General features: G+C 42.4%; 2 protein-coding genes across 4 annotated transcripts in view; one reads left to right on the top strand and one right to left on the bottom strand.

Annotated features, from left to right (window-relative positions):
- Positions 1-1,511: 1,511 nt before the first annotated feature.
- Positions 1,512-5,044, top strand: Gemin6 (gem nuclear organelle associated protein 6). Of its 2 annotated transcripts, none has more exons than XM_003473039.5 (3): positions 1,512-1,683; positions 2,552-2,698; positions 4,445-5,044. In XM_003473039.5, the coding sequence occupies exons 2-3, from the start codon at positions 2,571-2,573 to the stop codon at positions 4,848-4,850; spliced, it is 534 nt and encodes a 177-aa protein (XP_003473087.1). In that variant the 5' UTR covers positions 1,512-1,683; positions 2,552-2,570; the 3' UTR covers positions 4,851-5,044. The 2 variants fall into 2 exon arrangements, with proteins under 2 accessions (XP_003473087.1, XP_063085620.1); XM_063229550.1 differs by having other exon boundaries at positions 1,567-1,803.
- Positions 5,045-14,227: 9,183 nt separating this feature from the next.
- Positions 14,228-26,287, bottom strand: part of Dhx57 (DExH-box helicase 57) — a 52,814-nt gene continuing 40,754 nt past the window's right edge. For both annotated transcript variants that reach the window (XM_003473040.5, XM_063229512.1), the window contains exons 20-24: positions 25,746-25,880; positions 24,427-24,501; positions 18,833-18,967; positions 15,933-16,133; positions 14,228-14,885 (exon numbers count right to left, since the gene is read on the bottom strand). In XM_003473040.5, coding sequence (XP_003473088.1) covers positions 14,742-14,885; positions 15,933-16,133; positions 18,833-18,967; positions 24,427-24,501; positions 25,746-25,880 — 690 coding nt within the window. In that variant the 3' untranslated portion in view covers positions 14,228-14,741. The remainder of the gene's footprint in view (positions 14,886-15,932; positions 16,134-18,832; positions 18,968-24,426; positions 24,502-25,745; positions 25,881-26,287) is intronic.

Genomic DNA, 26,287 nt, shown 5'->3' with positions numbered 1-26,287 from the left:
AACTGAATGTATCTGAAAATCTAAAATGAGTAATTTTCAGCTGGAAAAATGAGTTAAAGGTGTGGGCAAGTTTCAGTGGAATTACATGCCTGGAAGGAAATGGGCAGAAGATAGAGAAGTGGAGAGGGGGAGAGGGCGACAAAGAATATGAGAGGACGGATAGCTGCTGGAATAAGCAGAACTGGAGGATAACTTCTACTTGTCGAATTACATATACAGAAAACTAAGGTTGAAGTCTTTCACTTTGCAGTATAAAATGATGCTTAAAGCCAGGCATGGTGGTGCACCCCTATAATCTCACCACTTGGGAGGCCGAGGCAAGAGGATCCCTGAGAGTTTGAGGACAGCCCATATTAAGAAGCAAGACCTTGACTCAAAGAAGCTTAAAATACAAAGAAACATTTGTCACAAAGTATAGTTCTTTTCGACTGAATTTTTGAGGTAATTTCCCCCCATAACATAATAACAACTGGAATTTACATAGGTTCTTTGTAGACTTAATGAAAGCTTTAACTGGCAAAACTTAATCCACTAAAGCCACATTAATATAATTAGGCAACTCATTCAGGATAAAGGAAGGTGGGGGGCTTTTTATCGTCAATAAGAGACTTCTTCAGTTCCAAGTAGTGATAGAAAAGCAGATTGGTTTTGATGTTTTTTTTTACACCTTAGTTCCATAGTCTTCTAATTCTTCTGTTCTTGTAAATTTCCCTTTGTTTTCATCTGTGCAAAAAGAATTTCCACCATGGCCAGGGTTTACCACCATGCCATGCATAGCCGTGCACGTATATAATCCCAGGACTCGGGAGGCTGAGGCAGGAGGATCACTGCGAGTTCAAGGCTAGCTGGGGACACGAAGTAAGTTCAAGGCCAGCCTGAACTCCACAATGAATCTTGTCTCAAGGAGACAAACACAAAAAATAGTTTATCACTTGTACCATTTTTCAGGATTATAATCTTGAAAAATATTCTGTGGTAAACCAGAAGCAAACTAAATACATAACCGGAAGTCTGCAGCAAAAAAAAAAAAAAAAAAAAAGGGCTTTGCACTTTTGCACTGGAAGGGTTTCCAGTGAGTGATCCGTGTGGTGGAATCCAAAACGACCCAGTGTATTTCTTTCCAGTTTCTGCACGTCCGGCAAGATGTTGGAAATCCCACCAGGGATGCAAATATTTTAACTGCCCTCTACAAGCCAAACAAGTAATACCTCGGCCCCGCTACTTTACTCCACAGCACGTTGATTTCACAAAGAGCTTTAGGATTTACCTAGTGGGTTAAATTCTTTGATTCCATAGCAGTAGTGATTTTCCATGTCTACTAACACCTGATAGGAGCCTCTTCCTTAGAAAACAAACAAACCAGACTGAGACATCCATGTGGCAATGGAGAGAAGAGGCTCTAACAAATTTAGAGGATTCCTAGCACACAAACACCCGAGCCCTGCAATCAAGGGTCCACGACTCTCAGACCCGAAAGCTGAACCCAAGGTGATGACTACAAAACAGAGAATTGTGGGGGGCGGAAGTGACGCACGCCGCGAAGCATGCTGGTCCGGACGGCTGCGCTCAAATCCTCTTCCCTAGCAGCGTGGCCGCTGAGTACCTAGTGATGCAGAGTTCCTCCTGCTTTTTTCTTTACTTATCAAGATTAGTCGTTAAGTAGCACTTGGTTTGAATACCGCTGTAAGTATTGTACGCCACAGATCAGAACTCTAGAGCTTTAGCTGCAGCCCCTTTGCGCAGCCTCCAGATTTTACGAGCACATGGTCCCAAATCGGAGCCCTGTCCCGCGGAGACACCTAGGTAGAGCGAATGGCTGGGGTGGATATCACAGTTCTCTGCTTCAGTTTTGGGTAGCGGGTGCGGCGTGAGCGCCTCTGATCTCAGGAAAGCTATGTTGAAGGGTTTGACTATGGTTTTGCCGACCAGGATTCCTAGGCAGAGTGAAAGCGGCCTGGAATGGAATAGGATGGAGGGATGAGCGCATCCAGTTTGCCCTAGCTGCGCCTTTGGTCACACTGTGTCCCCGTAGCTTTTAGATTGAATTATAAATACAAGTATTAACCTTGTCCTGGTACAATTAAACGTTTTCAAGTAATTACAATGTCAATTCCTTGTACAGTCCATATATTAATACTCATTTTTGTTCGCGCGCGCGTGTTTGGAAACGGTCTTTCTGGCTTTGGAATCTCTATGTTGCCCAGGCTGGCCTGGAACTGATGGCAGTCCTCCTGCCTCAACCTGCTGAGTGCTGGAATTACAGACATGCGCCACCATGCCTCGCTCATTTTATTTTGAGAGAGTCCTCACTTACTCTGCCCAGTTTTTCGAATTGGTAGGCTAAAGTGATTTTTTCGCTTCAGTCTCCTGAGTAGCTGGGACGACTTGGCATTTGCCACCAGGCCTAGCTCAATACAGGAATATTAATTGTATTAAGTAATGTAATAAGAACTTGAGGCAAATCACTGTTCTGGGCTTCTAGTATAGAGTTTACAGGTAAGACATTTGCATTTATGGAACATGCATGTTAACCCAAATGTGGTGGTTTTAGATTTAGCCACCTGGCAACCATGAGTGAATGGACTAAGAAAAGCCCCCTAGAATGGGAAAAGTACGTTTATAAAGAAGTCAAAGTACTAGCAAGTGAGAAGAAGGAGTATAAAGGATGGCTTTTAACTACAGACCCGGTCTCTGCCAAGTGAGTATGCATCCTGCCTTGAAATCATGATATCCTTTTGAGCTGCCTGTATGTTATAATCAAATTGAGAAAGCAGATTGATGAAAGGCTAATTAGGCTCACAAAAGAATTTAACTGCCTTTGAAGCTAATTGCCTTTCTGACTATGGATTACCCCATCAGGTGAGCCAAATTCCTAGGAATGAGCCTTGAAAACTTTTTTTTTTTGGTACTAGGAATCTAACTCATGACCTCGTGCTTGCCAGGCAGGCACCATGCCACTGAGCTTTGCCCCTGGCCCTCTGTCTTTTTTTTGAAACAGGGTCTTGTTATATAGCCCCGACTGGCCCTAAACCTACTGTGTAACCCATGTTTGCTCCAAACTCATCATCCCAAGTGGTGGGATTAAAAGCGTGTGCCACCATACCCTATTCTTGTATTTTTAATGGAAACTTTCAAACATACACAAAGGTAAAGACAATCCTATAATGAACACTGCCTCCTCCCCCAGGTGTTTTAAACCCAGTTCAGGCATTTCACAACTGTCTTCACAAACACTTCAACATATCTCTTGAAAGACAAGGATTTTTAACATGTAACCACAATTTATGACACCTAACAGAAGTAATAGTAGCACTTTGTAACACCTAACCAAATAATAGTAAACTTAATATTAACTAATTTCTAGCCCATTTAGGTTTTCTCTATAGGCTTAACAGTTTCCCTTTAGGCCGGATGTGGTGGCACACACCTGTCACAGCACTTGGGAGACTGAGGCAGGAGGGTTGCTGTAAGTTTGAGGCCAGTCTTGGTTATATAGTGAGCTCAAGATCAGTTTGTACTGCATAGTAAGATCCTGTCCCCTGAAAAGTTCCATTATATTAGTTTATTCAGGTTGGTCAGTTTGTCTCATAAGTATTTTAATGAATGACTATACTCCCCTCCTTTTGTTTTCCATGTCATTTAGTTTTAAGAACCTAGGTCATCTGTCTTACGGATTCAAACATTCTGGATTTAGCTTGTTGCATTGTCATGGTGTGGTTTCACATGTTCTTTTATCTCCTATGTTTCCTATAAAGTTGTTTTCAGATCTAAAGGTTTGATTTGAATCAGATTTACTTTGTAAGATTTTTTTCTTTCTGTCCCTATTTATTGATGATACTGAAGATTGTACCCAGGGCCTTTGGACTGGGCTACATACTCAGCCCTTTTTAAGAAAATTTTTATTTTGAGACAGAGTCACACTGAGTCACTAAATTGCAAGTCTGGACTCAAATTTGTACTTTATTTTGGACTGATTTTTTTTTTTTTTTTGTCTTTTTTGTTTTTATTGGTACCAGGGATCGAACTCATGACTGCCTGCTTGCAAGGCAGGCGCTTATGCCGCTGAGCTAAATCCCGGGCCCTAACATTCATAACTCTTTTTTCCCTCATAGTGAGGCTTCGAACCCAGGCCCTTACACATACTGAGCATATGCTATGCCACTGAACTACACCCTCAGCCCCATTAACTCTTTAGGTAATACATTACCCATATCCCATCGTTAATTTTAAGCTGGACATATTGTTTACATGTTCAGGCTTTTCCATGAATACTTGTACAAGCATTTGGTGATGAGGATTTATTTCAGACAGGTAAAATGTTCTCCTTTGTTCTTGTGACTTGTTTGGCCTTATGATGCCTGTGACTCAGTTATTTCCTCCGTAGTCTGAAGGGCCTGAGGCTTTTCTTTTGCAAATCTGCTCTCAACTTTCTTTTCCTTCAAAGCATTGTCCTTGTGAACTTCCTTGACGATGGTGGCTTGTCTGTGACGGGAATCATGGGACATTCAGTGCAGACCGTTGAAATTGTGGATGAAGGGGACTGCAGAGCAAGAGAGAAGCTGGTGCGCTTGTTCACGTCTGGAGACTGTGAAGGGTACAGCCCTGAGGACCTGGAAAAGAGAAAGAGCAGCCTGAAGAAGTGGCTGGAGAAGAACCACATCCCCATCACTGAGCAAGGAGAATCCCAGAGGACTCTCTGCGTGGCTGGGGTCTTGACTGTAGACCCGCCGTACTGTCCAGAAAACTGCAGCAGCTCTAATGAGATCATTCTGTCCCGTGTTCAGGATCTTATTCAAGGACATCTTGCAGCTTCCCAAGGAGAGGCCGAGAGCTGTGGGCACACTGATTAAAATCGGCTTCATTTCTTTGTTTCTTCGTCAAAATGTTATGAATGTAAGCCATTCTGTTACAGGACTTCAAAGGTGCTTGAGTGTTGTGTGTATGGTTTAATTTTTTGTTGTTTTGGTAAAATCAAGGAAGGAGCATCACATGCAATGAAGTTAACATAGGGAATTTAAAATATTAAAGATTTTTATTTTTATTATTTTAGAGTGGGGTCTTACTTTGTAGCCTAAAGATCCTCTTCCCCAAAGGGTCTTTTTTCCTGTGATGAGGATATACTGCCCCTCCATCTTTTTTGTTGTGCTGGGGTCTGAATCCAGATTGGTTTTTTTGTTGTTGTTTTTTTTTTTTGGTACCGGGGATTGAACTCACAACCTTGTATTTGCCAAGCAGGCACTATGCTGTTGAGCTAAACCCCTGGCCCCCTTAAAATGAAGACTGTCTTTTCTTCTTTTTTTATACCAAGGATCAAGCTCGTGACCTCATGTTTTCCAGGCAGGCACTTACCACTTTGAGCTAAATCCCTGGCTGCCTAAATCCAGAATCTTGTACTTGCTAGTCAACCACTCTGCCACTGAGCTACATCCCTGGTTTAGTTTTCTGTATTTCTGTTAGGCAAGAAATATATTTGGAGCTGGGCTCAGTGGTGCGTCTTATAATCCCAGGTACTCAGAAGTTGAGCTAGCAGGACTGGCTGGATAATTTAGTGAGACTCTGTCTCAAGGTAAGAAGGGCTGAGGATGTAGCTAGTGATAGGGCACTGTAGCAAGTGTAAGGCCATGGGTTCAATCCCTAGTATGGCAGGATATATATATATATATATATATATATATATATATATATTTTTTTTTAAGTATCTAACTAAAACTGTATATTTAAAATGATTGTCTTTTAATTTGTGGTAATGATAAAGTAGTTTCTAACCAGACTGTGCTATTGTGAGTATGGTTTGTATCTCCTTAAAGGTTCCATGTGTTACAAACTTGCTCCCCAGAGAGGTGGTGTTCAGAAGTGGTGGCCCTTTAAGAGCTGGGCCTGGTGGAAGTCCTCAGGTCACTTGGGGTGTGCCCTCAGAAGCAACTGTGGGACCCTGATCTCTCTGACTTTCTGTTTGGCTGCATGAGATGTCCCCTGCAACCAAAAAGGAGTACTCAGGCAGGCATGTGCCAGCTCACCAAAACTGAGCTGAAGAACCTTTCCTCTTCCTAAGTAGACAGTTGAGAGATATTTTGTTACAGTGCTGAAAAGCATACTAATTCAGAATATATAAATTTCAAAATCTTTGGAGTGAACAGTGGCTGATAACCAAGTGACAAGGTTTTCTGCTACTGAACTCAACCCAGTCTTTTGTGTAGCTGAATTCACCCCTGACTGCGGATTTACATTTTCCATCTGTGGTTGTCTCAGTTATGTGTCTCATTGCTGAGGCACAATACCCAGTAACCCAAAGTTAAAGAAGGAAAGGAAGATTTATTTGGCTCATAGTTTGTGGAGATTTCACTTCATAGTTGGCTGGCTGCAAGACAGAGAGAGGGGCATCGCAGAGGGGAAATAGTTCATGGCAGGCAGAAGCAGCAAAGCAGTGAATTTGAAAGCAGCAAACAGCAAGTGACCCTCTTTCTATCCCTTATATCTTATCCAGCCTATCTGCACTCACACACATAGGGCGAGGCACCCTTAATCCTACCCAGAACTATGCCAAACCGGTCCGTGGGCTAATTTAGTAATCACACACCCTTGATCCCAGCATCATGCACTGCAAATCCAATCACTTCCAAAAAGCTCCATCCATGACCTCATGAGGCTTTGGGGGACATATAGACAAGCCATAACCATGGTCCTTGTTCTCGGGGTTGGGCTATACTGAGGGAAGAGGATGTAGATGTACTTCTTGTTTTTGTTTTTGAACAGGGTCTTGCTGTGTAGTTCAGGCTGAACCTGAACTCAGTATGTATCCCAGGCTATCCTCATCTTCTAGTGTTTCCTGCCTCAGCCTCCCGAGTGTGTGTCACCATGCCCAGCTGTAGGTATCCTTTACCCTCCTTAAAAGCCAGTCTGGGACCAGGGGTGCATGTGGAGGTCCTGGGGTAGGACAGCACGTATTAGTTTGCATTTGTGTCCCACATCAGATTAGAGCTGTAGGTAAATCCCTGCCTCCCTAGCTAGGATAGGGGTCAGCAAACTGGGTCTTGGCCACACTATTTCCACTTCTTAAGTAAAATTTCATTGGAACTTCATGTATTGGTTTACATACTGCATATGGCTACTTTTTTTTTAAGATAGTAAAATCTAACAAAACAGAACAGAACAATGCCAATCAAGATAAAGCAGCAAAATTGGTAGAACTTCAAAGCAGGATACTAGGAAAACAGTAGCCTATGGCTACTTCCGCAGAGTTAAATAGTTGTGACAAACTATCTGCCTTGTATTTACAGAAGAAATTGGATCTTTATATACAATGTTTGCCCTAGAAGACCCTTGAATTGGTCTGTCTTCCAGGGGTTAGGGCTGATTTCCCAAGGCAGTTTTGAGCAAGACAGACCCCGAGGCTGCCACTAGCTGAACTGCTTCCTTGTCTGTCCGCAAGAGCTCCAACTGGGAGGACAGCTTTTTCTCTCATATTATGAGTCCTTTGTCGTTTGTACAAAAGGAGAGCTGGTTTGGGAGAAATGGTTTAAAATATTAAGGTTTGGGGCTGGGGATTTAGCTCAGCGGCATAAGCGCCTGCCTTGCAAGTAGGCAGTCGTGAGTTCGATACCTGGTACCAATAAAAACGAGAAAGACAAAAAAAATTAAGGTTTGGGAATCTGAATAATAAAACAGCTATTTCCCTGCATGTTTGTCGTCTAAAAACAAGACAAGACGTAGTAGCTCAGTGCTTTTGCATGTTAGCAAGCATCAAAATCACCTGGAGAGCTTCCTAAACTAGATTGTTGTGCCAATAGGTTCTTGTAGTATTAAGAATTGAACCCAGGACCTTGCACATGCTAGGCAAGCACTTTGCCATGAAGCTGTATCCCCAGCATTTTTTATTTTGGGGTAGGATCTCACTAAGTTGTTCGGCCTGGCTTTGGACTTGTGATCTTCCTGCCTCAGTCTCCGGAGTAGCTGGAATCACACGTGTGTACCCAGCTAGGAATTTGCGTTTTGAGCAAAATTCTAGATAATGGTGATGCTGTCAGTTCTAGATTGCATTTGAAGAAACATTTTAGAAACTAAGGGAACCAGAGGTCCCTTCCTGACAACTTTTTTCAGTTTTATTACTTATTTACTTATTAAAAATTAATTTTATTGGTACATTTGATATATATAATCATAACATCCATCATATGGAATTTGTGCTCGATATATGATAAATGTTGAATCTCTTTTTCTCCTTTTCTCCCTTCTCTTCAACTCCTCTTTCCTTCTTCCTTATCCTGACAGCTTTTAAGTTTCTAACCCTGAAAGCAAAATTTAGTTCATATCCTTTCCCCCATGACTAAGAGTCCCCTTCAAACCCCAGAACATCTTTAGAAAGCAGGTAGAGGGTAAGGACTGATTGAATTCAGTATGGAAGCTATTCTCACAGGGCCAGGGAGGCTGTGGACAGGACGAGCAGTGTGGGGACCGAGCCACAGCATCAGTTGAGTTGGCTAAGGGACAAATTCTGGTGCATTGGTGTTGATAGACATATTTGCTGTCAGACTAATGAGCTGGACATGTAGACTATTTCCTAGCAACTGAGTCTTTTTATTGGTTGAATCACTTCACTGTAAACAAATCCCGAGTGCTAGAAAGGGGAAATGGTGCCGCTCTGCCTGGAAACAGCCGCTCAGGGAGTTTCCCCAGTGTGGCTCAGCTGAGGGTCTCCTGGGGGCGTGGCTCACCTGGTCTGGCCCCTCTGGGCATGCCGCTGTCACATCTGTGATCCAGAGTCTCCAGAGGACATCCTCCCTGGGCTGGCTCTGCTTACTGTCAGTGCTGAGCAGCAGCCGGGCAGTCTTTGAACATAGTATCAAGAATATGTTTAAAACAAAGACTCTAGTTTGGTTTTCGTGGTACAATCTTTGATCTTTTCAGAAGCAAAATTTCCAACCATTGCACTGATTTCTTCCCATCCAGTCTTGTGCATCTGATTTCTTAAATCCTTCCACTTTCTCCTAGAGATATTATCGCTGAAATAGATTTTTCTTTGACATAAGTTTTTTTAAAAAAGTTATGTGTCAGGAGGCTGAACCAGGATCCAAAGGTTAAGGTCAGTCTGAACAACATAGCTATATAACATCTCTTTCTTTTTTTGGGTAGTGGGGACCAGGAATCGAACTCATGACCTTGGTCTTGCCAGGCAGGCACTGTGTCAACTGAACTATATCCTTAGCCTCTGGATAACATATCTAGAGAGGCCATTTAAAGTAAAGAGAGCCAGGTGTGGTGGTGCATACCTGTAATCCCAGTACTCAGGAGTTTGAGGCCAGCCTGAAGTCCTCATCACCTTGTCTCAGCCCCCCAAATGCTGGGATTGTAGGTGTGCACACCATACTTGATGTGTTACTTTCCAAGAGTGTTGTCATCTAGAATGGCCCTAGGAATAAAGAAGCGTATGTACATACTTTGCCAGACCTTATGGTGTTAACATTTTATTTAACGTTTGCTTCTTAACATTAAATGGTGTTTTAAAATTGCTTTAATTTTATTTCCTTTTTAGCCTTTTTGAGACAAGGTCTCCCTATGCAGTGCAGGCCGCCTTGAGCTCGCTTTATAGCCTGGGCTGGTCCGAACTCACAAGGATTCTCCTGCCTCCACCTCCCAAGTGCTGGGATTACAGGCGTGTGCCACCACGCCCAGCTTATTTCTTTATTAATTAGCATTTTCCATATCTCTGTGTTAATCCAATATGGGAGCCATTTGTCTCATATTTTCATTTTTAAAACTATTACCTGTTTTTGGAACAGGGTCTTGCTGTATAGTTCAGGCTGCCTTGGAACTCCCGTGTTGCTCAGGCTGGCCTCAACTCCTGCCTCAGCCTCCAGAGTGCCGGGGTTACAGATCTGTGCCACCACACCCAGGTTTTTTTTTTTTTTTTTTGGCAACAGGGTCTGTTTCGGTAGTTCAGGCTGGCCTTCAGCTCACTATGTAGCCCAGGCTGGTCTCCAGCCTCCCATATCAGCATCCCTAGTGCTGGGATTACAGGTGTGCACCACTACGCCCAGCTCATGTATTCATTTTAAAAAATTGGATTGAAAAATTGTTTCTCCTATATTTTTATCATCCTCTTGTGTGTATTTCATTGTTTCTACACTTACTCAGATGAGTAGACATGTTAGTAAATGTTAGTAAAAACTATAACACTGTTTTAAAATTTATTTTGATATAATTTCAGATTTACAGAAGAATTTCAGGAAGGATGAGGAATTATATATTTTTCATCTAGAAAATGGGTTTTTTGTTTGTTTTTTTGCTTTCTTGGTATTTTTTTTGTTGTAATATACATGTATGAACTCCCCATGAGGGGTGTGACCATTAGGTACTGCAAATATGCACCAATAACAACAAAAAAGAGAAATCCCTTAGCAAAGGCTAACATTTTACCATATTTGCTTTTTTTTTTTTTCCTGTGTTTGCGTTCATTTTTAAACACAGACCGTCTTCAGATTTTGTCCACTGTCTCAGTGTCCTTTACAGCTTTTTGGAGTGGAAGATTTAGGCAGGATCAGATCTGGAATTACAGACTCTCCTCTCTTACTCTCCTGAGGGCTGGGATTGGCTGTGTGTGTCACCGCCAGCTGTCCCCCGCCCCTGGGGATTGATCCCAGGGTGCCCTGCCACACTAAGCTACACCTGCAGCCCTTTTAATATTCTCTTTTACTTTAATTATTTGTATTTCATTTTGAGACAGGGTCTCCCTGAGTTGTCCAGTCTGATGCTGAGCCTGCAGTCCTCCTGCATCCCCCCAACTTCCTGGGTTACAGGCATGTACCTCATGCCTCGCAAATGATGCTTGGTCTTTCATTTTCAAGTCATTGATACTTCTGAATACAGGCCATTATTTTGTGGAACAATGTCCAATTTGGGTTCATCTGATACTTCCTGTGGGGACATTGGAACGAACCCCTGGGCCCTGTTTCTGTGTGTGTGTGTGTGTGTGTGTGTGTGTGTGTGTGTGTGTGTGTATACTGGGGGTCAAATCGAGGGCTTTGTACCACTGAGCTAAAAAAACCCAGCTCTGAAAGAAGTTTTGTTTGTTTGTTTTTTGGCAGTTCTGGGAATTAAATTTAGGGCTTCTGAGAGAGATTTAGCAGAATTGAGAGACTTGGATAGAGCTCTTAAAGCTTTTATTTTCTAATTTCAATCAACAGGCTTCTGGAGCCTTCAGAGCCCTTCTACAGGCTAAATTTAAGTCAGTTTTATATCTCTGTTCTCTTTCTTTTGTGTTCCTGTTTCTCTTTCTGAATTTCTATCAGAATGACTCGCACATAGCACTTGCTTACAATGTGTTGGTTCCACTGAAGTTATCAGCATAAATGTCATCTCACAATGGATTTCAGACTAGCCATGTAGCACACATTAGCTCTAAATGGGACAGTTGACTTTCTTGTTAACTGATCGGTTTGCATGTTTCAGCTGTGCTTACTTAGAAAAGGGGGTGTAAACTGACTTAAGTACTGCAAATAGGACAGCTGGAGCTTAAGGGGAAGCCCACAGGCGCATCTCAGACCCAGAGGGACAGTAGCCACAGAGATGTCTCTCGTTACTGTGCCAACTCTATAATCAGTGGTTAGTTTTCCTCTGGGGGAGTCCCTGAGCACCCACTGAGCAGGTGGCTCCTGAGTTGGACCGCCATCTGTTTTCTAGAGAGCATAAACACATCTTTGTCATTCTGTCTGGTAAACTTGCCAGTAACCACATCCTCAAACAGATTTTGCCGGTTCAAACTACAGGAGTAGGGTTACTAAGCCTGGAAAATAAAGTTCCTCATTAGGCTCCAGATAGACTGAAACATTGTACACACATCCCATAGAGCAAACCACCACCTTTTCTGTGCTATTTGCCTTTTAGCAACATCGGTCAAAGTCTTCTATGCTGGACATTGTTAACATGAAGATAGAAACAGGACAAGTGTATTTTAAAATTTTAATGTTGGCTTCAGTGTGAGAACTTCAGTTTTGCACTTTCAGTTGGTGCCAAATATTTGTAATGGGGCTGGGGATTTAGCTCAGCGGCATAAGCGCCTGCCTTGCAAGCAGGCAGTCGTGAGTTCGATCCCTGGTAAAACGTATGTACCATTGTTGCCCCAATTGACATGTTTTGTAATTTTATTGTATTTTTTCATTTTTTTTTTTAATCCTTGAAACTTAGAAAAAAAGATTTAGAAAAAAAGAACATGGACTCCCCACATTGCATGTAGTTATCATACTGGAAACGTGGACTAATAAACAATAATTAAAAAATAATAAAAGGCTGGGCTGGAGTTCAGTGTAGTGTGTGGCCTTCGGTTCAATCCCCAGTATCACATACGCAGAAGACCTAACAGTCCTTTTTTTCTGCTCTTTGGCAATACAAAAGATTATTAAGACACCTAAGAGTTTAAAGCACTTCAAGGGTTAGTGATTGTCAACAAGTCCTAGGACCAAACTCTGACACATTAGGAGCAATAATTTGGAAAACAGGAAAAAAGTCTCCATTGTGATGACTCATCATTAACCAAAAGACAGGGAAGAAGCCTATCACCCAGGACAGTCTGAATTTAAGTGACAAGAGCTGACTTTAAGTCTGAGTTGTTTCTGTATGCTCTGTATTGCAAGTTCTCAACTACTGACAGTCATGTTCAAGACCTAAGTATCTGCTGACTTAATTCTTATCTCATAAGTTCACTGTGGACTTTGGTTTTCCAAGCCGTGGTTGCATATTTAGTAACCTTTCCCCTAACTCTCTCACCTCTGACACACCTATGAAATGATGGTATTTGCATTTGGATGTGGCTGCAAGTGACCAGTCCAAGAACTGGCTCCCGCTGGCTGGACAGTTTCATTGTAACTCCCTCGTGGCTGTATGAGCTGCTGCCAACTGGACTTGTGTTAACATCCGCTGGTCCTCCTGGGCAGATGGCTCTTGCTAGAGCAGTGTGAACTCTGGCATAGTAGTACAAAGAGCCAAAAATGGCTCTAAAAAATGTTTTTTGAGAGCTAATGCAGTCATTTCTTCTGAGAGCCCCAGCCTGTGCTGTTTTGTAATGTGACCTTATTGCAACAGCAAGTGAGAGCTTAGGTCTGTGGGTACTGTGCACAGCAATGCTTTTATATGCAGAGTAATGACACGAATTAATCCTTAAAAAGCACTGCTTAGAGTCTGTGCTCTTCAAATGCACTGGGGTTCAAACACTTGATGATTATTAAACTGCCTAGGAGATTTTCTGAAATCATTACTAAAATAGTACCGTGAAAAGCAAACAGCTTTCTCTGAGGTGGTTCTGATTAGTTTGAATTCTACCTATAGTGTGAGCTCTGCAGTAACTGTGCTAAGGTCTGACCATACTCTTTCCACTCAGCTCTTGGGACCTTCCTGGTCACACTGACTAATGACTAGGGAAACCTGCAAATAGCTTTGTTTGTCAGAGTGCCAGCCCATTAACCTAAGTGATGGCTGAAAATAAGCAGCTGACCTAGTGTGGTACACACGCCTGTAATCTCAGCTATTTAGGAAGTAGAGGCAGGGCGATTGTAAATTTGAGGCGAGTTCAGGCAATTTAGAATGAGCCTGTCCTTAAATAATAAAAAGCGCTGGGGATATTGCTTGGCACTCCCTAGCTTCAGTCTCCAACACTGAAAAACAAAACAACCCAAAGATTTCTTCAGAGTGTAAAATATGGCCACTGGTCTGGGAAAGTTCATAAAGGGTAGACTCTTAATGGAGAAGTCAGAAAATGAAGATACAAAGATTAGCCTTTTTAAAAAATCAGTACTGGGGATCGAACACACGACCGAGTGCTTGCAAGGCAGGGCTTATGCCTTGCTGAGCTAAATAATGTCAGCCCCTAAATAAACTCTCTTTTTTTTTTTGGTGGTATGGGAGATTGAACTCATGACCTGACACTTGCAGGCAGGTACTTACACCACTGAGCTAAATCCTTGGCCCTTAGCCTGCTTTTAATGTAAGACCATCTTATATTTTAGTGCCCAAACAAAACTCATTAAAAAAAATTTTTTTTTTTTTTTTGTCTTTTCGAGGCAGGGTCCCACTGTATAGTCCAGGCTGACCTTGAACTCCCTTTGCTGCCCCCCAGGTTGGCCTCAAACTCATGGTGATCCTCTTGCCTCAGCGTCCTAAGTGTTTGGATTACAGGCGTGTGCCACCACACCAGGCTTGTATTTGTTTTTAAATTGACTTTTAATGAGTACAAATAAAAAACCCTTCACAGGTCAAGTTTATTCAATAGCTGACAGCCTAAAATGAAATGTATTTTTCTTACCCACATGATTTTTTGTTTTTCCTTCTCTGTTGTAACTTCTCCCAATTGAATTTTTATTATTACAGGAAAAAAACACAACTATTTCTCCTCATGCCTGATACAAAAACAGGAGAAAAGATACATAGATTATGTATATACATACATCATAAAAGGCAGGAGGAAAAGGATACATAGGTTAAAACAATTGTATTAAACATTCACTTTGTGTATTCGGGTGAACCTCATTCGCTGCCCGCTGCCCGGAACAGTGGAAGGCACAGACAGGGCACAGACAGGCGAGGCGAGGCGGCCTCCCAGGGCCTCCCTGACTCTGCCGAGTGTGCTGTGAGCGCCCAGGACCCTCGGGGTGCGGGCCTCCCTCCCTGGTGGCCCCAGCTCAGGCCTTCCTTGCAGTCTGAGGTAGAAGCGCTGAGTGAAGTCGGGTGAGCAGCAAGCCCCACCTCGGGAGTCTCTATTGTGTGGTGACAAGTTTCACAATCGTGCTGATGATCCGGGAGCCTCGAGGACAAGTACACAGGTCTATGCTGGGGTTTTTTATTTTATCCTGGAGGAGCTGGTCAAGTTCGCCCCGAAGTTCCTTTACTAACTCAGCCACCTACAATGGAAGTTGCAATGTAACAGTGCTTGGAACAACAGGGGAGGACACTTTATTAGGGGGAAAGGTCAGGACTGTAATTACCCTTACTTAGGATCCCACAGTGCCGGGCGGGCGTGGAGCCCAGGGTCTTGCTCAGGCCAGCTAGGAACTACAGCAAGGAGCTGGCACCCAGCCCCCGCCCCCAACACTTTTTTTTTTCAGTACTGGGGATTGAACCCTGCCTTTACACTGAACTACATCTTCATTTTTTTTTTTTACAATTTATTTTGAGACAAGGTCTTACTAAATTGCCTAGGCTGGGCTAGAATTTACAGTGTTCCTGCCTCAAGCTTCCAGAATGCTGGGTTAATAGGCATGTGCCACTATGCCTGGCTTTTCACTTTTTTAAAAAAAATGTGAATATAGACCATTTCAAATCAAACAGTGGCAAATGCTAAAATAAATTTTTATTTTTTAACATTTCAGAAATGTTTCTCATATAGTGTTCAACTTTTTATTTGTTGTACTTTGTTTTTTTTCGGAGACAGGGTCTCACTGTGTAGCCCAGACTGGCCCTCACAGCCATCCTCCTGCCCCACTCCTAAGTGCTGGATTGTAGGCCTGCACCTGTAGCGCTGGGGACGGAACCCAAGGCCTGCTGATGAAAGCATCCTGGGTCCCTTCTTTCTCCCTTTCTTTCATTTCTTTTCTTCCCTTTTCTCCTGTCTCCCCAATCTTTTTCCTTTCTTCTCCCTCTGTTTTTTTGCTTTATAGTGGTTGAATTAGAATAGTTTTTAATCTGTGAAATTGTGCTTCTCTGTGTTTTCTGACTTAGTGTAAAAGCACGCAGGATTTGTCTAACACGAGGAAGGCCCGCCCCTCCCTGGCTTTCCTCCCAAGGCTTCTGTGCCAGCTCCCACTTATTCCAGGCTTTCCTTCCCCAGGTGCTTCCTCCAGGAAGCCTGAGGCACCCACTGTCCTGAGTCCCACTGGGGATGTTCTGCACTTCACATTAGCAAAGCCCCTGAGGGCCGAGCCCTGAGGACCGGGCAGTCATTCCTTTACCTGATGGGAAGCAGCAGCAAAACGGATCCACCCGTCATCCAAGGAGACCACAAACTCTCCCCTCTGAAGCTGCACATTCACTTGGCCCCCCCCAAACAGGACCAGCGGGTACACGGACACCATGCTGCACTCTCGGATGAAAACGCGACTAGTTTTGATCTTCTCATGGTACAACAGGTAGGGGCTGTCAAAATGTCTGACCTGCAACAAAGAACCTCAGATGACAACAGTGATGTCACTGGCACTACCACGGGAACCTTACCGTTCCCATGGGCTTAGTATTAGTCACCCCCAAATTTATATCCAGAGTGAGTCAGGCTTGCACTAACTTTATTGGCTTGGGAGCCAGTCAGGGAGCACAGGCCTGGGAGTGTCTGCTGGGTCAGGGAGGCGTGAGCTTGTGTGCTCTACTGGTTCCTTGTGTCTTGCACTTTGGCACTGTTTCCCCACTCTGCTTCTCAGCACCTGGAACCAAACGTTTTTGTTCCATCATGCCCTTCTGCCAGTTTTCTGTCTTACTGCCAGTCGTGGACTGAATCCCCTGCAGCTGTGCGCCACACTAAACCTCTGCTCCGTGGTTGTGGGTTTTGGGTACTGTGTCTCAGCCACAGAAAAGCCGACTCACACACTTCAGCCAGTACCCTTCCCTGGAGTTCCCTTGTGTGACCACTACTTACCGGCTCCATTTGCACATCTAACAAGCAACTCAAACTTTTCCTGTTCTTGGCTGGAGATGTAGCTCAGTAGTAGAACGCTTACTTAGCATTTACAAGGCACAGAACGGACAAAAAAGATGTAGTATCTTTATACAGTGGAGTACTACTTGGCCACAAAGAAGATAAACTTGAGTTTTACAGGTAAATGGATGCAATTAGAGACCATACTCATAAGTAAAATAAATCAGACTTGCACGTGTAAACATCATGTTGTCTCTCTAGTTTGAGAAGCCTAAAGAAATAATGTATGAAAAACAAAAAAAAAGAAATAATGTATGTATGTGTGCATGTGTATTTATGTATGTGTATGTATATATATATATATATATATATACACTAATTTTTCTTAATTCACTGAAAAAAAATTTGTGCTAATATTGTTTGGACAATTAAATGAATATATCTTGTACTCTGGGTAATTTAAAGATAACAATATGCAGTGTATTAACCATTACTGTATTATTATTAACATTAACCTCTACTGTATTATTATCATTAACCTCTACTGTATTTTGGAATTTTTTTCTCTTTAAAATAAAATTTAAAAAACCTTTTCATGCTTATATATAATTTTTAAAATTTTCTTTTGTATATATATGTGTGTGTATATATATATATATATATATATATATATATTTTTTTTTTTTTTTTTTTTTTTTTTTGAGACGGTCTCACTAGGCAGTTCAGGATGGCCTTGAATTTGTGGCTATCTTCCTATCTCAGCCTCCTGGTTTGTTCACCATGCCTGGCATTTTTTTTAATGATTCTTTTGTTTGTTGGAGGTAGCTCAGGCTGGTCCTGAACTCAGGATGATCCTCCTGCCTCAACCTCCCAACTGCTGGGATTACACCACCATGCCTTGCTTCGAAATGATCCTTTGTATCTTTTTTTGATACAGGGTCTCACTATGCATTTCAAGTTTGCCTTGAACTCACTTTGTAGCCCAGGCTGGTGTCGAACTGCAGTGATCGTCCTGCCTCAGCCTTCTGTGTGCTAGGTGTACAGGCATGCGTTGCCACGCCCAGCTTTGAAAATGATTCTTAATATAAATGTGAAAGGTACGTGGGAGCTTGCTGAGAAATGGCAGTGTTATTCCGGGCACAGGGAACATCATGTCCAGTGTCACGGCACTGGGGAACACTACAGTAATGGTGTGGTACTGTTTGAACCCACAGAAAGCCAGAAGGCGGGACGTGGGGTGGGGTGTGGTATAGGAAGGGGCCTGATGTGAAGGGTCAGGCACAGTCCCTCTACGAACACTTATGCACGAGCCTGACGTGGTCACATGTATGTTGTGCAAAGACCAGGCTGGCTCCAGCAGTGCAGACAGGAGACAGCACCAGAGGCAACATTACAGTAGTACTTGGAACAAGGCCCGGAAGACCGGGCTCCGATCTGAGGGAGTGGCAGTGGGGGTGAGAAGAGCAGCAAACCTTAGAGACGTGAAATGGACTGCCTGCACTGCCTGGACTCGCTGACAACTGGAAATGAGTAAGAAGAAAGAAGCAGGCCATGTGACATGTGACTTCAGCATTCTGAATGTTGGACAGTCTACATTCCAAGACAGGCACAGAGAAAGATAAATCGGGAGCTAATGAGAGCCTCTGAGTGACTGCAGCAGGAAAACCCAGCTTTGGAGAGAAAGACCTGGAGAAGTCTGTGCCAGCAAGCAGACTGCAGGTGGAATCAAGATGCTGCTTCAGGGCCAGGGGCTGCAGGTCCGCTATGGGAGGGGAGATCAGCAATGTCAAATCCCATGTGAGAGAGGACCAGGATTTGACAACTAGGAAACCACTCATGACCCTGGGTGAGTTGGGGCAGGGGACAGAGGCCCCGCAGCTGGAGGAACAGCTCAAGGAAGAGAGCTGAAGAACTGGCAAGAAGAGGCTAGGGATGGAATTAGCTCATGACTTCTTAGGTCACCAGTGCAAACAATAATTCACATCTGAAATCAGGCTGAGCAGTTCTTGTATCCAACAGGCTTTCCGTGAAATGGAAATAATCTTTCCAGAAATAGTCCAATTTCCAGGCTGTTTATACTTACACAACTTTCTCTAAGTCACTGGCACTGCTGGGAGACACACTCTAGTACTGGTAAGTGCTAAAGCAAAGTTTGTCTGATTTAGGGTACGATTCTCACCCGGGGCCCGCTTCATAGACAAAAGCGCACACCACCATTCTGACCTGATAGTTCACTGATGAAGGGTGAATGTGTACATAGCCATCATTCTTGGTGACAAACTTCAACTCAGTTGATTTTGGTTGCATTCTGACAGCTCCAGTACTGGTCTTCTGAAATTTTCCTTCTGGGGTCTTCACCTAAACAACAAATGTTTGTAAAAGTAGATTACAGCCAGCCGATATAGCTCAGCAGCAGCAGCAGCAGCACTTGCCTGGCAAGCGTCACATCCTGATTTGATCTCCATTAAAAAAAAAAAGTAGATTATAATACACACGTATTTCATGAAAGCACTTGTCTCACGGCATAAACCAGTCTTGTCTGACTAGGCTTGCTATTTCCTTTTTCTCTCATTTACTTTGTTTTCTTTGGAAAACAATAAAAGGATCCTTTTTTTTCTGTAAAGTACTAAGACGTGGCAGGTGCACCCAGTAGGACTGGGTGACATGGCAGAGCAGCCGTGCTGCTGATATTCTGGATCTCTACGGACTTGACTCACAGGTGCAGAGATCCAGCTGACAACACTGGGCCAGGGGTCTCAGCATCCATCTCAATCCCAAAGTAACATTTCTAAATGAGTTCTTTTAAAACACAATGAAAAATATCCATAAATAGAGATTATTTATTGAAAAAAATATATTGAAAATCTTATTTTAGACGCAGGCATGGTGGTGCTCGTTTGTTATCCCACTATTTGGGGAATTGAGGCAGGAGGATTCCGACTCCTAGGCCAGCACAGGTTACATGGTGTGTCTCAGGCCAGTCTAACACATAGTGAGATCCTGTCTCAAACTCTTCTTCCCTCAAACTAAAATCTGTGATCACATAATTAAGAATAACTACCATTAATTGATAAATATTATTTTAATTTTCTCTGCTAGGTTTATTTTTAGGTACAGAAAGAGAAAACTATCGGTAAACAATAATATAAAAAGATATGTCAGGGCTGGGGATTTAGCTCAGCGGCATAAGCACCTGCCTTGCAAGCAAGCAGTCGTGAGTTCGATCCCCGGTATCGATAAAAAGGAAAAAGACAAAAAAAAAAAAAAAAAAAAAAAAAGATACATGTGTATTGAAACTAAAATGGAATCTTTTATAAATGATTTTTTACTTAATATATTGAGAACATTTTTTGTGTTCAATATTTTCCAAAAACATAATTCTTAAGGGATATATATAGTACTTCCTTGTGAGAGTCTATAATTTCACCAATAAATTTTCTATTATCAAAAATTCAGATTTCTCCGCTGAATTTTCCTGGCTCTGTCTGTGTCCATATTTGCAATTATTTCTTAGCAGCAAATCCTGCTAATGAAACTTGTATACACTTTTATTCTCACCCAGAGTGAGAGTGGTTATGTTGGAGGCACATGACAGCACCAGTGTTAGTCAGTTTTTAAAAAATTTGCCAATTTTAAAAGTAAAAACTTCTGTTTTTAGTCCTGGGGATTGAATCCAGGGCTTTTAAACTGAGCTACATTCCCAACTCTTCTAATTTTGAGACAGAGTCTCACTGAGAGTGATTGAGGCTCGCTGTGAATGTTAAGCCTCATGCCTCAGGCTACTCAGGTGCTGGAATTATCAGTGTGTACCACCACATCCAGTTTGTTTTTCTTTTTTCACTTTTTCCTGTTTCTTTTCTTTTTATAGTTTTCTCTTTTTTTAAAATTTTATTTAAGGAGAAAAAGAAAAAAAAGCAGAAAAAGGGTACAAGTTATACAGAATTTCAGAAAAAAAATAAACAGTAGGAAATCACTAGTTAATGGATTACATATTGACATCTTAGAAATATTTGTTCAAGTTACAAAATTAAAGCATATAAAGTGGACATTCAAACAGTGAGACTGCAAACAGTTCTGTTCAATGATCCAACAAAACTCAGTAATATTGTCTATCTTATACACTTAAATATACATGCAGTTATATCATTTAGAGCACTTTCTTTTCCTCTCTTTTGTACAATGACTATTATACATTTTGGGTTGTATTACTCCCACAGTTCTTATTACTTTTTTTGGAAGAGAGTAAAACCAAATGTGACATAACAGAACAGAGTCAAATCAAAAGGGTGGACATAATAGATAATGTAAAAACATAATACAAGGTGATCAACAGTGGTTAGCATAATTTGAGATAGTGAGAGGCATTATAATTTTCTATTAGATCTTGGGTTCCTTTAGTCTTCTGTAGGTGAGTTCCTTGTTTTTTTTTTGGTACCGGAGATTGAACTCATGACTCGTGCTTGCCAGGCAAGTGCTTAAGCCACTGAGCTAAATCCCCAGCCCTGTAGGTGAGTTCTTAAAACACAATCAGAACTTTTAAATTTTTACTTAGCCTCAAACAATATTACTTGTCATCTAAAATTTTGGGGGGTCATTTACAATTTTTTTTTTTTTTTTTTTTTTGAGATTGGGTCTCTTTATGTAGTTCAGGTTAGCCTTTAACTCCTGCTGATCCTCCTGCCTCAGTCTCCTGAGTGCTGGGATTACAGGCATGTGCCACCACACCCAGCCATTTAAAATTTCTTATACCATATTTAGGGTTTTGGTTCCTACACTTTAAATTTCCATATAACTTTTTCCCATGCCCCCTCCATTTTTTTCCTTTTTCTTTTTCTTTTCTTTCTTTCTTTCTTTTTTTTTTTTTTTTTTTTGAGACAGGGTCTCACTATATAGTTCACGCTGGCCTTGAACTCACAATGTACCCAGGCTTGCCTTGAACTAGTACTGGCAATCCTCTTGCCTTAGGGTCTTTCTGCAATAGAGCTCAGAGGCACAGATCTAAGCTAAGACCCAGCAGATAAAAGCAACTAGACACAGCAGGCTACATATCAAAGAGCAGATCCATGATACCCCTCCGGCTGAAACACTTGTCATGGGCATAAAGCAACAGCTAAACCTGGACCAGGCTCCCCCAAGGACTCAAAAACTTTCCTACAATGATCAAGAGGCGCTGTTCCCCTACCTCAAAGCCCCCATCACACCAGAGCACACCTGCGCCTTGTTATACAGTAAGTAGGTGGCCTTTGGCAGCCCCGTCCCATGAGGACTGCTATCAAGAAACTAAGATCCTTTTCCTCTACTTTGGAAGGCTGGATACGAGGTGTCCAAGAAAAAAAATCTAATTTACTGATGAGAGATCAAATAGGCTTCGTGGTGGATCAAAGGAAGCACCAAGTGGGCATCAAGTGAAAGCAGGCTGTCTGTGCCCTCCCAGTCCCACCATGCGGCACAGATATGAGCGTTGTTGGGGACAATGGGATTCTGTGGTGTATGAACCTGAAATTTCTCATTTATAGCTAAGCCTCTATAAAAGCCCCCAAAGGCAGGAAAAAAGAGCCATTTTTCTGAGAAGCTGACCAGGAAAAAGCATTTAAACAAACCCAAAGGCCCTGACTCAGGCCCCAGCCTTAGGACTGCCAGATATAACTGAGCCTTTCTTCCGTCCTATATGTTCATGAACAACAACAATAACAACAACAACAAACAGCCATAAGAGTGCTAAACCGGGTCATAGGATCCTGGCATTGCCTGGTGGCATCCCTGTGAAAACAATTAGACTCTGTGACCCTAGCATGGCCCCTGTGCTTCCGGATACCTGCTGCTTTCGCCCTGCTGATACAGAAGGTTGACAAGCTGACGGTGGGACACCAACTGACCATTTGAGTATCACACTCAATTATAACCTTAGTGGACCAAAGGAGGCACCACTGGTTGGCAAATCCAAGGATGACTTGGTATCAGGGACTCTTAGACAAGAGTCTGTCTAGTACCAGAGACAGAAAACATTCTTAACCTGGCTACTTTGCTCCCAGTTGACCTGGGTGTCTCTCTGAGTGTGTGGAAACCATAAATGAAGCATTCTCAAGCTGGAGAGACCTCATAGATCACTCCAGTAGAGACCCAAATGTTGAATACTTCAGGGCAGAAGCGGTTTTGTACTAGAAGGGGTTTGATCAGCAAGACATGCAGTGGTGACACTGAATTCTGTGGTAGAAGCTTAACTTCTGCCTATTAGAACCTCAGCCCAAAAGGGAGAACTGACAGCCCTGACAAGGGCTACCCATGGTCCTTGTAGGAGGCAGATATACCTCCACCAAACAAACTGGGTATTCCCCTCATGAGATCTTGTTTGCCTAGCCACCCATCATGGGCCAAATCAAGGGTGATCTCTGCAAACTGGGGAATATAGGCCCCATAACATAATCTGGTCTACAGCCACAGTAATTGTGCCCATGTCTTACTTTTCTCATGCTGAGACAAAATACTCAACACCCAAAGTTAAAGAGGGAAAGGTTTATTTAGTTCACAGTTTTTAGAGGTTTCAGTCCATAATCAGTTGGCACCAAGGCCAGGTACATGGCAGAGGAGCAACAGTTTGTGGAGGCAGAAGACAGCAAGAGCAACAAGGGAGACTAGACAAACCTCTTTCTGTCCCTTCTATTATAATCAGTCTACCAGGGTTAGGGAGGTGCCAATCCAGTCACCACCTGATCCAGCAATCACCCACCTTAATCCCAGCACTGCACTACACATCAATTATATACTCTAGATTCAGCCACCTCTGAAAAAACTCTGACCACATGAGGCTTTTGATGGGGGAGCATCTAGACACCAACCATAACACCCTGGATCTATCACAGGATCCAGACCAGGTCATTGACCAGTCCATGCACAGCCAAAGCTTGAGGGTCAACATAGAATTACAACACCAACATAAGTCTCTTTTCCTTTTTGTTATAATTCTCCCTCTGCCCAGTAGGGAGCCAACCCCCAGTAACAGGGTAAATGGTAATGATAGTGATGCTCTCTATTAAAACTCATTCATACAAAACATCAAAGGGGAGAAAGAAGCAGGACTTAAAAGGTTGAGTTTCCCCTAACCTTCCCTCCCTACAGTTATTCTTTGTTTTTTTTGTCTTTTTCATTTTTACCGGTACCGGGGATCCAACTCATGACTGCCTGCTTGCAAGGCAGGCACTTATGCCGCTGAGCTAAATCCCCAGCCCCTGTTCTTTGTTCTAATACAGATAAAAACAGTAACCTTCATCCCTGTAAGTAAAGTTGTATAACCTCCTGTTCCCGTCACCCTGTTTTACTGGAGCAAAGCTACCAAGCTTTGGTAAGTTGTAAAACTGCCCCTATTTTACTTCTATAAACTTGCCCATCCAAAAGTTTCACAATGTTAGAGCTCAACCCCCTCAGCAACATGTATAAAATGTGAGCCCCTTCTTGGTCTGGCACTCAGCCCTCTGCACACGAGTTCACCGAGTACACCTAAGATAAATAAAACCTGCTTCTCCCGTGTCAACAGCTATAGGACTGACACTTATGTCCACTCTCATTCTGGAATGTAATAATATGTCAGAAGGACTAAAAAGGCTCCTATTTTTATATAATCAGTGTATTCCTAAATGTGTATCTTATAGACTGGGAGAATTAAAAAACTAGAAATGTATACCAAACATATTTGATGAATCCATGAGTTCGGTATATCTCTGCAAGACGATTAATGGGCACAAATTAAATTTATCTGTTGGTGACAAATCAAAGAAGAACTAGGCGTCATGCTTTATTAAGCAGGAAACATGCTTTATTACCTGCACTACATTTGGATACAGAGCAGCACACAGCACGGCTGATATCAGCTTGGGGTTCTCTGCATTAGAGTTTGCCTATGAGAGAAAAAGAGTATTAATTTTATGAGAATTTTTACCACGCAACATAGCTATTTCAGTGCATGCTCTGAAACTTACTGTTATAACTCATTTCATCTCTATCTAAAGCAAAATAAGAAACAGCCTCTAATTTTTATTTGTTAGTGAGGAAATTATTTTTAAGCTAAAAAATAAATCTAGTAGAACACAGTCACGTAAGACCCACTGTGAGAATCCCACAACTTTTTCTAGATCTCTACAAGGCAGATATAGCTGACTGAGGTAGATAAGGGCCCCTCAGCAGACCTCACGGGATGCCAGTGGTCCTAGTATCAGTGGCAAGGAAGAGTTTGGCTCATGAGCTGTTCAGAATCTCTAGACAGTTCAGGCTGGCCTTAAACCCACTTTGTAACCCAGGTGGCTTTGACCTCACAATAATCACCCATCTCAGCCTCATAAGTGCTGGGATGCCACCATGCTCTTATTATTATTATTATTTCTTTTTGACACAGGGTCTCATGTATCCCAGGCTAACCTCCGCCCAGCAGTCTTCCTGCCCCAACCTCTCAAATGCTAGGATTACAGGCATGTACCACCACACCTAGTCTAAGTTCTTTTAGAACAGGGGAGCACCAAGTTCTCTTCATAATTATGCAGAAGACTTTTTTGTTTGGAAAATGGCTACCCTGATTTGGGAAACATTATTGGAAAGTGTATTTTTTTTTTTTAAATGAAGAATCACTGTGAAATTTATAAAATAAAACGAGCAACAATGAACAGAAAACTCTCCTGTTTTTATATGCAATAGCTGAAAATTTTTTGGGAAGAAAATAAAAAATACCACATAAACTGGAAAAGGTGGCACACAACTGTATTCCCAGCACTCTGGGAAGCAGAGGTAGGAAGATCTAAAGGTTGAACCTAACCTGGACAACTTAGCCATTTTTTTTTGTACCAGGGATCGAACTCACGACCATGCACTTGCAAGGCAGGTGCTTATGCTACTGAGCTAAATCCCTGGCCCACAACTTAGCAATCTAATGAGATCCTGTCTCAAAGTAAAAAGTAAAGAAGGGCTGGGGAGGAGTTCAGCGTGAAAGCCCTGGGCTCAATCCCTAGTATGTGAACAATCAAAACAACAAACCAACAAACACATACTAACCTGTTCATAGGGCTTAAGTGAAGAATATCTGCAAGTGTTTCCAGTTTCATATACTCATGTTCTAATTAAACAGAAACAGGAAGTAACCACACAGTCTTACCTCCTCTCCTGTGGCATCCAGGACACCATCTCCTCCTTGGGCCCTTTTCTCAATTTCTCTTGCTCTGAGTCCCTCCCTTACAAACCCTATATCTGATAACAGTTCAGTGAATTGTCGTTTGAGGCTGGCCATTTCCTGAAAGAAGTGGAAAAAACTTTAAGAAAGGGCATCCACATTCAAAAGATGAGTGGCTGTGCAGCCATACAACTTCTGGGACGGCAGTGAGGCACACAATGACTTGTCAAATAGCTTCAAAGACGCCCTTGTCTGACAGGATCCAAAAAGGCAATTGCCACTTACTTACAAAATCTGGCAGACAAAGGCAGTTACAGAGAAATTTTAAAATTTCAGAGAACCTAGGGATGATTTATTTAACTGTTCATTGCATATTGAAACACTTCTCACTGGAGTTTGGGTAGCTCTAATGTTCCTGGAAACTCTTAGGACAGCAAAAAATATAGCGTATTCTGCTTGTGCCAGTGTCTGCTGTCTGGTTTTCCTGCTGGCAGTTCTGTTCGCGTCTTTTCCGTTCCTTAGCTGGG

This window comes from Cavia porcellus, unplaced genomic scaffold (genome assembly GCF_034190915.1).
Source record: "Cavia porcellus strain 051 isolate PalLab524CR breed Dunkin Hartley unplaced genomic scaffold, mCavPor4.1 scaffold_1, whole genome shotgun sequence".
Lineage (NCBI taxonomy): Eukaryota > Metazoa > Chordata > Mammalia > Rodentia > Caviidae > Cavia > Cavia porcellus.
This window is presented reverse-complemented; position numbering and strand designations above follow the sequence as displayed.

What these genes read in the sequence shown, in the direction of transcription:
- Gemin6 (XM_003473039.5), top strand. Translation starts at nt 2,571, where the DNA reads ATGAGTGAATGGACTAAGAAAAGCCCCCTAGAATGGGAAAAGTACGTT. An exon ending in ACAGACCCGGTCTCTGCCAA is followed by an intron (nt 2,699 to 4,444) that starts GTGAGTATGCAT and finishes TTTCCTTCAAAG; the next exon opens with CATTGTCCTTGTGAACTTCC.